Here is a 14,514-nt window from a genome sequence, read left to right on the forward strand (position 1 = left end):
ACACACACACACACACACACACACACTCAGAGGTATTACTTACGACTATATATGGGTTTTATACATTAATGTGTATTCATGTTGTTTTGATAGTTTCATCAGAATGTCTACACATACTTACAGATGACGAACTTGCCTTTACAAATAGAACTAGAAGGAGTCGTGGCAGACCTCCTAATAGATTTGTCATACCTCATCACAAGTTCCCCGAATAAGCTCAAACTGCATGATGCGGACACTTTGAACTGAATCATTTTTATAATATAATAATTTCTATTATTTGTAATCTTCCTGAAAAAGTAGAGAAACATGGTTTTTATCGTAATTCGTCTTACGTTAGATCCACACAATACGTAAATTTTAATTAAGAAACTTATATTATATTTATTATATTTTCTTAATTTTTATTTCCGTTTGTTTCAAGTATGGGATATATTGTGATCAGCTACTTTTGCTCTTGTTTTCTATACTGACGGAGATACCCTATATCTTGTTAATAGGAGTGTTATTCAATACCGCAATACAAACAAATGTAAGATGCTTGATAGAAAAATATCGTAATTATATATATATATGAACATATTTATATATGAACATATATATATATACACCTATATATGTATCTAATATTATATTAAGAGACACGATAGCGTGAGTTAATGCAACAATTAATACATACAACTATACAAATCGTCATATTTATACACTTTTAGATAGCATTAATGTTATAATAATAATAATAATAAAATAACAAGACCGTTAAGTAAAATTTATTACTCAAGATTATATTCAATCATATGTTAATTATGTTCAACAATATTATTATAACTGCTAGATTGTGGAAATCTAATTTATATTTTTATTACCAGAAATTAATAAAAGAGAATTATTAACTTATATGAAATCTATATTAAAGTTCTTTTATCTAAAAAATAATAAAATGCTAACACAAATATTATAATAAATACGCAATGAAATCAATTCACAAGTAGCACGAAAAAAATGTAAAATAAAAAATATACTTTTCTTGTATAATAGAACGGCTTTTACATTGGAATTTAGGATTTGGGTGCCTATAGCTCACTCTTGTAACTGGCTATGTTTGCCATTTACGTTCAATAAAAACGCGCGTGCGCTCTGTACTGGTCCGATACTACCCTCGGCTATCAGACTCGCAGCTAGTGCTCAATGGTAAGAGTGAATTTTCTTATCACGGTCATATTCTTCTTGATTGTGCTCGTACGAAGTGATCCGTGACGTGTGGAAAATGGACGAATTTACTTGAACATCCTCGGCTTATTTTTGCGTGAGATCGATGCTTGATTCGACGATGTAGACGCGGAAGCACAATCGAGAAGTCGAGGAAGGAAACGGAATGAAAGACACACTGGAGATTTAACGTTGTCTCGTTACTTTTGAAGGTTTTACATATATTTATTTGGTTTAATTTATTAGACATTTTGGTTTAAATGCTCATGTTATAACAATATTCTTTTTTATTTTTTAAATTTATATTTTTATTTCTCTTATTTTACTTATTTATGTAAGTTTAGATAGAAATATACACATATTTAAAGATACATAATAATATTTATTATTTGAAAAATCATTCTTATCGTTAATATAATTTTTATTACAAAAACTTGTTGCATGTTTATCAATTATTTCATTTATTTAGAAGCAGAAAGATTCACACTTTGATAGAAATAATTTGCATGATAATTTTCAAAATAGATATTAGATATTGTTATTTTTACAATAATGATATTAATAACTCTTTGTCAATCACTTAGGCATAGAGAATTAATTATCAGTCTGATATAAATTAATGTTTATTGGATCACAGACATAGAGAATAAAAGATTACAATTAAGATCATTTTCAGGCAATCTACAATTTGTGTTAGAATTTAGTATATAATTTTATTTATAACTTTATATGCCGTGTAATAATACAAAGAACATTTAAAGAATAAAAATACACACACATACATGCATAAAATATATTAAAATACATGTATTAAGACATTGTATTTTGAAATCTGACGTATTAAGGTTGTCTAAAGCTTCTAATTGATATTACATATAATAATCGACATATAGCACTCGTTGAAAATTGTATATATTTTATTATTACAAAAAATCGAGCTTCGTTAATTTATGAATTTACAGATGAGAGCATTGGACACAATTATGAATTCAACTTGCGCTTACTGTACACTCGAACCACCTCCCGACATCCTTCACATACCCCCGCCACCATTCCCGGCCATTCTTCAGCAAGGTTCCGACTTTTATCCGAGCTCTGACATCCTACCATTCCCACCGCATTTAAATGACAGTCCCTGCAAGCACTTCTGCGACCGGCGCTCCGAAGGAGTTCAATATATAGAAATGCCTCAACAAGGTTAGCGAAGAAGCGACTATTTTCTTTTAGATGAAAAGACGAGACTTAATTTAATATATTTCACTTTGATAACTATTCTGTAGATATTTTGATAACAATCGAATCATGTAAATTGTTTAAACTAAATTTGGATGTAAAACATATCTGTACAAATTTTTAGGGACTGTCTTTGACGATACGTGGCTCCTGATTCTAATATCATCGTGCGTCGGTGTCATTTTTATTGGCATAGTACTCGCGACGTTGCTCTTAAAATGCAAATTGTAAGTATTTTTTTTACTTTATAGGGAAAACTAGTCTGAAATGATATACCAGTAAATATAATTCGGGCTAACAATTAAATAGCAAGTATAATATCTAGTTTATCTTTAAGACTTTTATATTTGTTTGAAAGATGCTTAAAAGATATCAATAATGAATTAAAGCCGAATTTTATTCCTACACATCAACGTTACTGCAAAGTGATAATAATAACAGATTTGAGACAATTCCAGTAGTCTAGTTTCGCGATGTTCCTGGTATGTCATTTTCTTGTGCGTGAAAAAATGCAAAATAAAATAAACAATAAATATAATAGCAACAGAAACGGGAAAGGCGGAGTGATCTCCATGCCGAATGCAACCTCCGGCATGCAGACGAAAAATGGTCGGCTTCAGAACGAGGCGGTGCTCTACCCTTGTGCGGCAGACACCATGCAGGACAGTCGAGTCATGTGGGCAACCCTTACCCCACGCGGGACCACGAGGCACTATCTGGAGGAGCATACGTATGAAACCATCGGCAGTGGGCAGTTCCACAAACGTGCCTGTTCGACTACACCAACCGAACATGTAAAACTCAAGGCAATCTAACAATACGTTTGTATTACACGACAATTATTTGTTTCATGCGCAAAATATTCTAGAAAAATTTCCCCAGTGGGCCTTTTCGTGGATATGCTTATTTATTATTCTCTTATTCTTTCTGACTTTTCTTGATTAAATTGGAGTTTATCTTTCCTGGCAAAGGTACATTTTTGAAGAATAAAATAAATTTTTAACTTTAAACGTTAAATATTTCTATTATTAATTGTTACGTTGTAGTTTTGTCAATGGGAAAGTTAATTAAATAAGATTTGAGGTAAAATTAAACGCAATTAAGTGAAGAATAATGCTTTATTATCCATTTATTAAAAAATGAACTTCAAATTCTTCAATGGGGGTACATTATCCTCTAGCATTAAAACTTGGCTTTTGAGAAAAATTCTCCTTTGTTTTCAATGCCTTATTATTTAGAGATCATTGGCTTATCAACGTTTTCGTCTCTATAAGGCATGAAAGATGGTTCAATTTTGCTTGCCAGATATCTAATTAAGATAATGAAGTGAATCCATTTCGTATAGAACATGTGTGAATATAAACTAATAATTTTCTAGACGTATGCCGATCCACCACCTATTAGCCCGGTGCAAAATCGTCCGAAAGATGACAAAGCTTTTGATAACACTGCTTTCGTAGATTACGAGGAACCATTGTCCATCAAGACTGAATATTATCAGCTCAACGACGTTCTGGAACCGAATGAGTCCGGTAATCCAACCTCGACACAACGATGCATTTTAAGAACACAATAAAATGTTTTCAGCGAACGTATATAACGGATCCCTTTAATTAACGTCAGATTAACTAAACTGTAAATTCTGTGATTTAATGCTAATTAGCTCGCGAATTAGAGGTTCCGTATAGCACGAATATATGAGTATGCACACAATGTGAGCTTTTACATGGAAGAAACAAATTCTGGACGGACACGCCATGTGTGTTACCTTTATATAGAGTAATAATGAATCTCATGTGATTTTAGGGATACTTACGATTCAGAGAGGAACCCTTCGTCCGCACGTAAGTTCCCCGACGAGAATCGAGCATCCGAACTTACCCCCGTTGAATCTTCATCCGCATAAGCGCGCATCTCGCAAGGGTTCCGGCGCGCAACACACCTCGGACACGCTGTTGAGGAGCAGCATCACATCGTCCACTTACATACCTACCATATAAGTGTCCTCCTTTCGTCGCATTTTTTCAGGGTTTCACCAATAAAGCCCGAGTTACGCCGTGCACCTTTTACATCCTCGTTAATATCATCATATCTAGTTATTGTAAGCACACGCTGACCGCCAAGTAAAACGATGTAATCGTGGGAAATAATTCTTTTTTATCAATTGATATGACTTGTGATTGTGATTGTGTAGTACAGTAGGTCGTAGACTTAATAGAACAAATAATATACGTTACATTTGCATCTTACGGAATAAAACAATGCATAGCAAAAGATGGTTCTTATAACCCCGTTCATCTCCATGAACTGTCCGTCCCGTTACTTCTGAGATATAAATAACAGATTTATTTAACGGATGTAAAGTGAGCTTTTACATCTTCGTTTACATCCCTCCGCTTCGTGCACGAATTTTTTATTAATCTTTGCAGAATTTTTGTTTTTAGAGTATACCATGGATTTGGATCATTGATCTGGAAAGACGAAGAGGTTTAGCCTCGAGAATTATCGATATGTTGAAAGGGAGAAAGGAGCGTTCCGTGTACAGTTTCAATACTTTATTCATATAATTTCGTAGTTACGGCATTATTCCTATTGTATTTACAACGTCCCCAATCTCAGGAGAATTTTGTAATGCGTCAGTGCGCGCGCACTACGGTACTCACTGTATGTGTATATGTGTGTGCGCGCGCGCGCGTGTGTATGTATGTGTGTGTATATGCCCGTGTATCTGCGTACCTCCTTCTTTTTGCAAGATTAACGTGAAAATGCATTCTCGAGACTGATGAAAGCGCTATTTCAATATTTAACCGATACAGCGAACTCAGCTCGTTTCTGCTTCTTCCCGCGTTGCGCGAAGAAATCGCGGATGTTTCATAATAACAATGAAAGCATCGGATTAAACGCTGTCGCTCACCGGTCGCTATAAGGTCGCGTAAATATAAGAATAGTGTGTGTCGTTTCACTCAGCTCCGTTTGTCTTCGTAAACCATACACCGGGTGAAATAATAGCGATAATCGGTCTCTCTCGCGGGACGCAGTTTAGGATATACGCCGCTTAAAAACGCGAACGCCAACGGAACGTGACTTCTCTGACGTGTAAAAAATCTAACTGCGCCTATATCCCGTATATTTAACGTTTTATCTATACTTCACGTAACCTGGAACGTTCAACGGCCGATTCCGATACCGTCGCGGGACCGTGTTAGCGCACTGGGGCTTGTCCTCGCGAAGAAAAAACGAGATACGAGATTGAGTCTACGGGGATGAAATTTACCGGGAAGATCGAAATGTCCCCTTATAAATAAATTGCGACGGACACCGGGAAACTATAAGATATCGAAAACGGCGCACAATCCTTCGATTCTCAATGTCGCAGATATGCGAGGAAGGATCTTGCGTTTCAGCTATTCGCAAATATTGATATACACGATATCATGAACGTCATAATCGCGAACCCGTGCTATCCGAATCTGAACTCGGGCAAAATTATATCAGTTTTTATCCTTGCCTGATCATGTCTTCACAGTAGTGGACATCGCATATATCTTTTTTTTCTCTCTTGTTTCTCGCAGTGACTCGTAGCCCCGATTTGCATAACACGATCCGCTCGACGGCGGATTTCTTTCATCGATACGGATCAGCCTCTTGCGTGTGTATACACGTCTCTATTATACATACACATGTCGTATGAAATTCGCAGTCAGCCGACAACAAAAATGTGTCCGCTTCTGTGGAACTTCGCAGGATTCATTTCTCTCGTGCTATAACATATCTCTCTCTTAGTTCGATCTCTCTCCGTTTTTATCTCTTCGTCTCGCCCCAATGTAGTTTACTATCTATAATTTATAGTGCATTCATATACGTACGACTGTACAATGTAAAATATAATTCCATCTAGCTATAGCAACTCTAGATACAGCTGTGAGTGAGCGTTTTTTTTTCGTCTCTTATCGTTTTCCAGGTATTATCGGGTTGTATGTCCGTTAAACAGCGGTGACATTTCGGGCAACTTTACCATATCGACGATAAATAAATATGCACTTCTAGTAGTAATCTCTAGGTTTAATTATCAAATGTTGCAACAATTTGTTTAGAGTTATTGATATCCAAAGTATTATTCTCATTGTTCATTAACATCCTTCTTAAAACTATATATAGTTATCTTCAAAAGATCCGGATTATTTATGAAAAGACACAATTTTATTTTATTTTTAATGATAAAAGTAACTTTTATAGTATTTTTGATATAATGAGAATAATTCTTTGAAATTTATAGTAGAAATTTTACATTTCGTTGCAACTTGTTGCAACATTTAATATACGAAGAGAGTTTTAAAATGCATATTTGTTTTATTAGATGAAGGCTATAGCAAAGTTAGGATTACAAAATTCGCGATTAATTTTCGTGCGATCTGATACCGCCGTTTTCTCTTCTTACGATTCGTGTAATCGTAAAAATTTCAACTCTTGTCATACTACGGATAATCGATAGCTTGTGTGAAGCGTTCGCCAGAGCCGCCAATACTCGAACAACTTGCCGTTTGAATATTTTCGTAATTTCATAATAATAAACAACGCACATAATATATATAACATAAATAATATCGCTATCAATAATTGTATTGACAGCAAAATTTTATGTAAATAACAATATAATAATTATTATTATCATATTAATAACAGAGATATTTTGACTAAAACAATGTTAACTATATCTTATAATTATCATGACATTTTCATGTTTAATCACGCGATTTCTTCTCTTATTATTATAAAAGATTTCTCGTTTGTTGTTAACACTGCTATAAATAATTATTTTCAACAAATAATCATATTATAACTTCCTATCTTTGGTTTTGGACGTGTTAGTTGTTATTACATCTCTCATTTAAATCGGGATACTTTTTCGTCTCTTTCGTTTCTTAAAAAAAGTTGAAAATATTTCTCTATTTAATATCTTTTGCGAAATATTCGTGAATGCTAAATATTTGGATAGAAGCTTCACTTTTGTTCACGTTTATCCGTGGAATCGCGCAAATGAGGAAAATAAATAGAAATTAATATACTCAGTTACGAACGAATCCGACTGCTCCAGCGCTTATACGCGACACATTTTTAAGTTCGACATAGTGTATAAGTTAATAGTTAGAGTAACACTGCTCACTAAATATATCTTTATAGAAGTTAATTTAGTTTAGTATAAACGTTAGTCGTCAGTACATCGAAGGATATGCAGATAGAGAATTGGAGGGCAGTGATAACAATATGTCTAAAGTTTCTTGTTGCTAAAGAGCGCGTTCTCTTAAGGAACAAGAGAATGGAAAGAAGAAAGATTTTTCTTAATGACGGCATTTTCTCACGAAGATCATCATTAAGGAACAGCAATCATAGTTCAGTTTTCATTTCACACGAAATGTCGATCACTTAAAAATCAATCGATTATCAACGGAAAGCGCACATATGCGAGATTGAAGAAACTTTCTTTTCACACGAAATATCGTTGTTAGCGATGTATCGTTAAAACTGCCCATACACGCAAGGTTCAGCCACATAAACACATGTACAAAATTCACACATCGATTTGCTTATCCATAAATGATTTTGAGAGGTGGGATGAGACGAGAGGGTGTGTGTGGGGGGTGAACGATTGCAAGTTTAGCGAAGACGAGATAGTTAAGATTTATTGTGTCTCGTTAAGCGTAAAAACGATCCGCGCAAAATGCGGATTGCGATGATCGAGAACGGCACTTTTTGCCTCATAAATGGATCTGAGCTTTTGTGCGATTAAAGAAGCTTATTTGAAGCGTCAGCTTGCAGGAATGTGTACGCGTTTCGCCGCTGAATCTATCGTAATCTCGTTGAAGATTGACTTACTCGCCAGATAGAGATACGGACCAATTTGAAAAATTAATTATTATCTACCTCACACAAGTCTGATTAATAAAATTCTCAATGGATTGTAAATCTGTGAATTGAGCTAAAGCAGAACGACCGTCACTTGACAGAGAGTACTCGATAGAGGGACTTTTGGAAAAAATCCGCAATCAGTAAATATCTATCGCTGCTAATAGTCAATAATCGATTAATCCCGATTGATCGCGTTAATTGTTCTTCCCTGAGGATTGTTACTTCGAGATACGTGCGTATTATCGACTTGTTAATCATATCTGTTATTTCACCGTTCAGAGAGACGGCGAATAAGCTATATAGATACAGAGAAAGAGAGAGAGAGACAGAGAAAGAGATAGAGAAGCTATCGATATTAGCAACCGATTTCAAGATCTCGTAGAACAGCGTGATCTAATCTAAAGAAGAACGATTCGCTCGTAGGAAGAGTGCATTACAGAACGAGGATCACGACTTACAAAATATTCGAGAGCACTTTATAACAATCGGACGTTTTTCTTTCGCCTTCGATTAATCGCCGAGGGACAGTCTCGACCAGTGATGGGCAAAGTACTATTTCCATCCTCAAATATTAGAGGTAGCTCGCTTCAATGACATGCCTATTCGATCTACAGTACTATTCTGTCAATACAAAATATTAGGGATATCCCGCAAGAGTAATGAGCTCTCCTATTCTTTTCTTATAAAATGAAGGAGTTTTCAATAATAAATTCTTACAATGATTAATACGTTGAAGACGTATATGTTTTACAGAAGTCGACAAACCTTTTTTGTAAATTAAGAGGTAGAGACCTTCACATATAACCGAAAACCGTGTTCAGTTAAATTTGATTAATTCCGATGCAATATCTCTGTATGGTTAGGTAATAATCGAATGATTATTTATATGCTTCTCGAGTAAGCGTGCAGAAAATTATGAAAAATATTTAAAAGGTATATATTCGTTTCTTTTGGAAATATCTCTTGGTATTTTACTCATCCCTGGCGTGAAGGTGCGTTTGAATGACAATTTGCACACACTCTCTTCCGTTCCATTCGCCCATTGAAGATCCGTTCTTCTCGGTAGTACTTTTTTACGCTTTCCATAACTAAAACGGAAGAGGACAGGCGTAAAAAAAATTTAACCACAAAGAACAAGATCTCCCATGTATGCGGAGAGTTGTCACGAGTGCTCGAGAGTCGGGCGGAGCGACGTTACGGGAATCAAACGTGCTGCCGCACTTTTGATCAGCTTAAATGCTAAGCCCGGTTTATTTATTGCTTCTTTATCTGCGACAAGCGTCGCCTTGTTATTACTATTAACCATGTTAATTGTCAGCCGCGTTAATAGTAACGATCGATTCTTTTACCTCGAATCAATTACCATGCACACATTACGAGAAAGTAAAAATAAACGTGATTAATTTTTTTTGAAAGATTGCTATTGTTGCCAGTTCGATTTAGATAAAATTGATTAGTTTTTTCTTTTAAAGTTTCTTTTAGTTTCTTTTTAATAATTTAATGGCAATACTATTAATCATGTAAAAATAAAGTTACTTGAAAATCGTAAATTAATAACATCGTAAATTATACCATATCTGTTTGGAAATTTGCATTACCTATCGTTATTAATATTTCGTCTGTTGAATTGTAAATTATTTCACTGTTTTTTATGAACTAAACATTTTCGCTAATTGTGTTAAAGATCAATTATGTTAATAATAATAATAATTAGATTAATTACGTTTCAGTTTACATAAGAGCGTACGTTTTCTTTATAAACCGTTCTTTAAAACATTAATCGTATAACTGATTAACTACATTAATATATGGAGGGATAATAAATTATCTTTCAATCCTTAACATATCTTGTTTGATCTTGGTTTTACAGAATAGGTTTTAAAAAATCTTTATTATCGCCAACTACGTCAACGATTAACCTTGTTAATAGTAATACTAAGTTAACAACATACAGCTATTACACAGGATGCACCAAAGTACCGCTAATATCCTCGTCTATAAATTCTCCTATCAATTTTCAAGAATCAATTCAACAAGAATCTTGGATTCTTTTTCAATGGAGATGACGTGATGTTATTGTAATGCTGATCGAAGGACTTTTATATCGTAGAGTTTATAGCCGAGAAAAAACGATGCGCGATACCTAGGTAGACCTGTATAAAAAAAACGAGCGTATCGTGAATCTCAATTAGGAGGAGACGATGCAATTTGGTAGAAACGACTCGGTGCACTTGCGATGCGCCGTGCAATCATGCTCGACGTGATTATACGACTCGGTCAAACGTCACCTAACTCGTACTGGCAATACTGCATTCACACACCCTGTATTTATGTATAAGCATATTTGCGTATGCTATATATGAATCACCTATTCGTCAAGTTTGTCCTTCCTCTCGGATTACTTACAAATACTTTCCATATGTATAAGAGTCACTTACGTACAATCTCGCATGAAACACATTCGAGTGTGCAATATATAGGTGAATGAGGAATATCGAGCATATTAATTAATACGCGACAACACATGAGCTACATCGAATGAGCTACATGAATTTACAGAGAAAATATAGCCTCTAAAGTAATTTATTCTAACATTTGTATACATCAACGAGAAATCTATTACTTGTAGAATATAACGGTATAGATTTATGAAATTTGCTATTTTAAATAAACTTCGTAATATCTATTTTTTGTAAAATTAATAAAAATCTTCCATGCAAAGAATCCCATTTTTTCCAACGAAATTATTCCTTGAAAATATAATCGCGAATTTATAACGGAGAAATATAAAGATTATGGTTAAAGTTAAAACCAGTGTCTCTTGTTTACAAGCATACACTACAATAGAGATTATAAATATATTTGTATGAGATGCAAATATTCTCGATAAATTTAAAGGTATGACATTCCTCATAAATGTATTTCACACTCGAATTCTTCGAGAACGGAACTCTTATTATATGCGTCATGTATTCTTCACTGAAAACAGATTTTAATAAAATCTATTTAATTCGTCAAACAATTTATACACGCATAACATAATCAATAAGTATGTGTGTGTCATATACATATATATATCTGCTCGCTTTCTATACAATAATGAATGTATGAATAGAATAGAATGCGATCATCATTCGATTATGACGCACGCTTCCGTCTCTAACATTTCACTTCCAACATCTTATTCTCATAAACAGTACGTCGAGAATAGAACGCAATTTTAAATTTTACTATCATAAAATATTACGTATGTATAAATAATATTTAAACACTTTATCCATGTATTAGCCAATTAACAAAATATATTTAGGGATATCATATTTTATAATTTACCTCGTAATTTATCAATATTTATGGTCATAAATACACATATATTTAATTATAAAAAATATAATTAAATAACATATTTTTTAGATAAAATATACATAATCCTGCAGTAAAAAAAATTAAAATATTCCTTCTTCTATGCAGCTCTTTATATTTTAAATCAATGAATCTGCACAAGTCACATCAACACATTCTTCATATATTAAATTAAATTAAATTAATAAATATTTTATGTAAAACAATATACTTCCTCTTTCCACACATTATTAACTTTTCCGGGCTTTTATAACATTCATAAAATCTTACAGTAATAAACAGTATGAAACATTTATGCACGATTCTTTTAGTTTCTTACTTAAAGCATTGTTTTTTATTTAAAAGATCGTACAAATCACTTTCGAACATCTTATTATCTAACTTTTAATGGATAGATAATTTAACTCCATAAAATGGGGATAAATAGAGATTATTACATAAATTCAAAGTTAATATATTTCGACGTACTTGGGGACGATCTAATGTCGCACTCACAGAGAGGATGTTGGAAGTAAAATCCGTAAAATAATAAAAATAGCCTACCTACATCGGTGCAAGTTGCTTTCTAAGATTCGTCCGAATCAGTCACTGCTAATATCACCTTCAACGTTCCTTTCTTTTTAATTAATTCCTATGATTAATTCCACGATCTTTGCGTCCGTTTTTTCTCTTCGTTCCTCGTGGGGAAATCGTTCTAGATCGAGGCAGAAAAGCTGCCTCTTATTGAACACGAATGCTGATCTTCTGATTGCCTTGTCATTAAGTATTAATTACGACAAAGAATCGAGCAGTGCTAACAAGCGTTATTCGGAAAATGTAGTTTGAAAAAATATGCGACAAATAAAAGAAAAGAAAAAAATCCTTTTGGAACGTTTGTGATCGATGCTCGATCCCTGCCTACGTGCCTAAATTTTGTTCTGAGATTTCGCGTCGAGGAAACAAGAGGAACAGCGCTAGATCGTTAATCGGTACCTCGCGACTCGTTGGCTCTATTTGCGAGAGCGTGTAGTTCGACCTTCCTAAGTGCGATCGATTTCGCTTTAATTCGCATTAGAATTAAAGAGAAATTTCGTGCATTTCCAAGATAGCATAGTTCCGATTTCGTTATGTTTTCCTCGAAGAGCAAACATTGTTCTTTCTTCTAGATGTATAACCTATCGATCCTGATCTTAAAGTTCTTAGAAAACGTACTTTATCGAGGATACCTGATCGCTGATCGTCTCTCGTACGTTTTGATCCTTTTCGCATAGAAGAGTACGAGAGGATTTTTATTGAATCGTAATTTTTTTTTACACCGGTCCTCCTGTAAGCTATCACGAGGATTTTCTAAACGTGCTCTTCTTCACTCGTAACCGAGAGATCGTTCTCGCACGCGCAACTACGTAGTATTCACCGTTGATCGGATTTTACGAGGCATTTCCATGAAAATCGTTTACGCAATGATCAATTCGAGGAAGTTTCTCTCGGAGAATACTCGATCACTTTTCGCGTTATACCGGAATCGTCGAGCTTCAAGACAGATCCTTAGGGACTCTGGAATCTTGGGAGATTCTCGTCTAGACTTGATTAATATTGAAATAAAGGTCCTCCCCGAGAGTGCTCCGATTAGCGAGCACATTTTCTTTGCACACCCGCGAGACACGTGAAGAATCGTTTCGCTTACTCTTCTGCGCCTCTCTCAATCCTCGGTCCTTTGCAACGACGAAAGGTGACGTTCTTGGCCACGTCCTGTACACAAATCTCGAGCACAAGGCAACGTTCTGCCCAGTGTGGAGATACCCCCCTTTACACGTACCACTCTTTAATGTCTATCAGTTCTCGCTTCTTGTTGGTTTTGCTGCTGTTGGCGCCGTTCTTCAGGGCGCCGTTGAAGGGCTGGCCGGAGCTCGCGGCGCCCAGTAGGGCCGCGTTCGGATCCTGACAAAACGTCTTCGTCTCGTCCACCTTGTAGCTCGTCTCCGGCCGGTTCTTAAACTTGAGGATTATCAGGATGATCAGGACGATCGCTATCAGCGCGGCGGCGATTATGCCGATTATAAGCGCGGCATTTTCAGCCGCCTCGGACGTGATCCGCTTATTATTGTTGTTCTTGGGCGGAGTGGGAATCGGCGGGTACACCGGCGGCGGAGGCGGTGGCGGCGGTTCCGTCATTTCCGTCGTGGTCGTCTGCGTCGTCACAGTTGTCGATCGATGCGTCACGACGCTGCTGCAAAGCGTAAGCGACGACCATTTAATTTTAATTATCATTCGGAATTAACCACGTTTATGGATAAACCACAGTTTTAATTAATTCCGCGGTTTTCTATCGTCAATCATGGACGGTTGCTGCGTGACATATGTTAGTAACATTTCTCGTTCAAACGCGCAGAAATATGAGTTTTTGCAGGCAAATTACTCGATTACGATGAATCAAATCGTGATCAAAATACGGATTGAAAACTGCTAACGTTAAATTTTACAACTCTGAATTTTTAAACTTGAGACGTGTATCAATTCACATGTATTTTTAAGAGAGGCAAATTGATCCCGTTAATTGAGCTTTGCCTCGTTAACGATGCCTGCAATTTTGAGACTTTTCCAATATTCAACGTAAAAGGGAAGCTTTTAAAGGATTCTATGAATACGTATTAATTGATCAGGGAATAATTTAGACTAAATCGTTCCACGTGATGAGATTCTGGTGGAAATTGGACATTATGGCGATTCCGCGAATGCGAAAAACGTGTAGATTCCCCCCAGTAACGACTAATCGATGTGCATGAGCGATTGCGAATGATTATCCGGTTATCCGTCGCTCAATTG

General features: G+C 35.3%; 2 protein-coding genes across 8 annotated transcripts in view; one reads left to right on the plus strand and one right to left on the minus strand.

Annotated features, from left to right (window-relative positions):
• The first annotated feature begins 1,117 nt into the window (after window positions 1-1,117).
• LOC139768430 (uncharacterized) lies at window positions 1,118-4,716 on the plus strand. 4 transcript variants are annotated; one of them, XM_071698599.1, is made up of 6 exons: window positions 1,118-1,191; window positions 2,172-2,406; window positions 2,567-2,669; window positions 2,984-3,248; window positions 3,821-3,974; window positions 4,249-4,716. In XM_071698599.1, the coding sequence occupies exons 1-6, from the start codon at window positions 1,189-1,191 to the stop codon at window positions 4,440-4,442; spliced, it is 954 nt and encodes a 317-aa protein (XP_071554700.1). In that variant the 5' UTR covers window positions 1,118-1,188; the 3' UTR covers window positions 4,443-4,716. The 4 variants fall into 4 exon arrangements, with proteins under 4 accessions (XP_071554700.1, XP_071554702.1, XP_071554699.1 ...); XM_071698601.1 differs by lacking the exon at window positions 1,118-1,191 and adding an exon at window positions 1,198-1,421; XM_071698598.1 differs by lacking the exon at window positions 1,118-1,191 and having other exon boundaries at window positions 1,748-2,406.
• Window positions 4,717-4,982: 266 nt separating this feature from the next.
• Nrx-1 (neurexin 1) overlaps window positions 4,983-14,514 on the minus strand; it is a 204,550-nt gene continuing 195,018 nt past the window's right edge. For all 4 annotated transcript variants that reach the window (XM_071698596.1, XM_071698595.1, XM_071698594.1 and 1 more), the window contains one exon: window positions 4,983-13,918. In XM_071698596.1, the coding sequence (XP_071554697.1) occupies window positions 13,498-13,918 (421 nt within the window). In that variant the 3' untranslated portion in view covers window positions 4,983-13,497. The remainder of the gene's footprint in view (window positions 13,919-14,514) is intronic.

This window comes from Temnothorax nylanderi, unplaced genomic scaffold, assembly GCF_030848795.1.
Source record: "Temnothorax nylanderi isolate EJ_2023f unplaced genomic scaffold, tnyl_v1.0 TNYL_tig0016_pilon, whole genome shotgun sequence".
In the NCBI taxonomy this organism is placed as follows: Eukaryota; Metazoa; Arthropoda; class Insecta; order Hymenoptera; family Formicidae; genus Temnothorax; species Temnothorax nylanderi.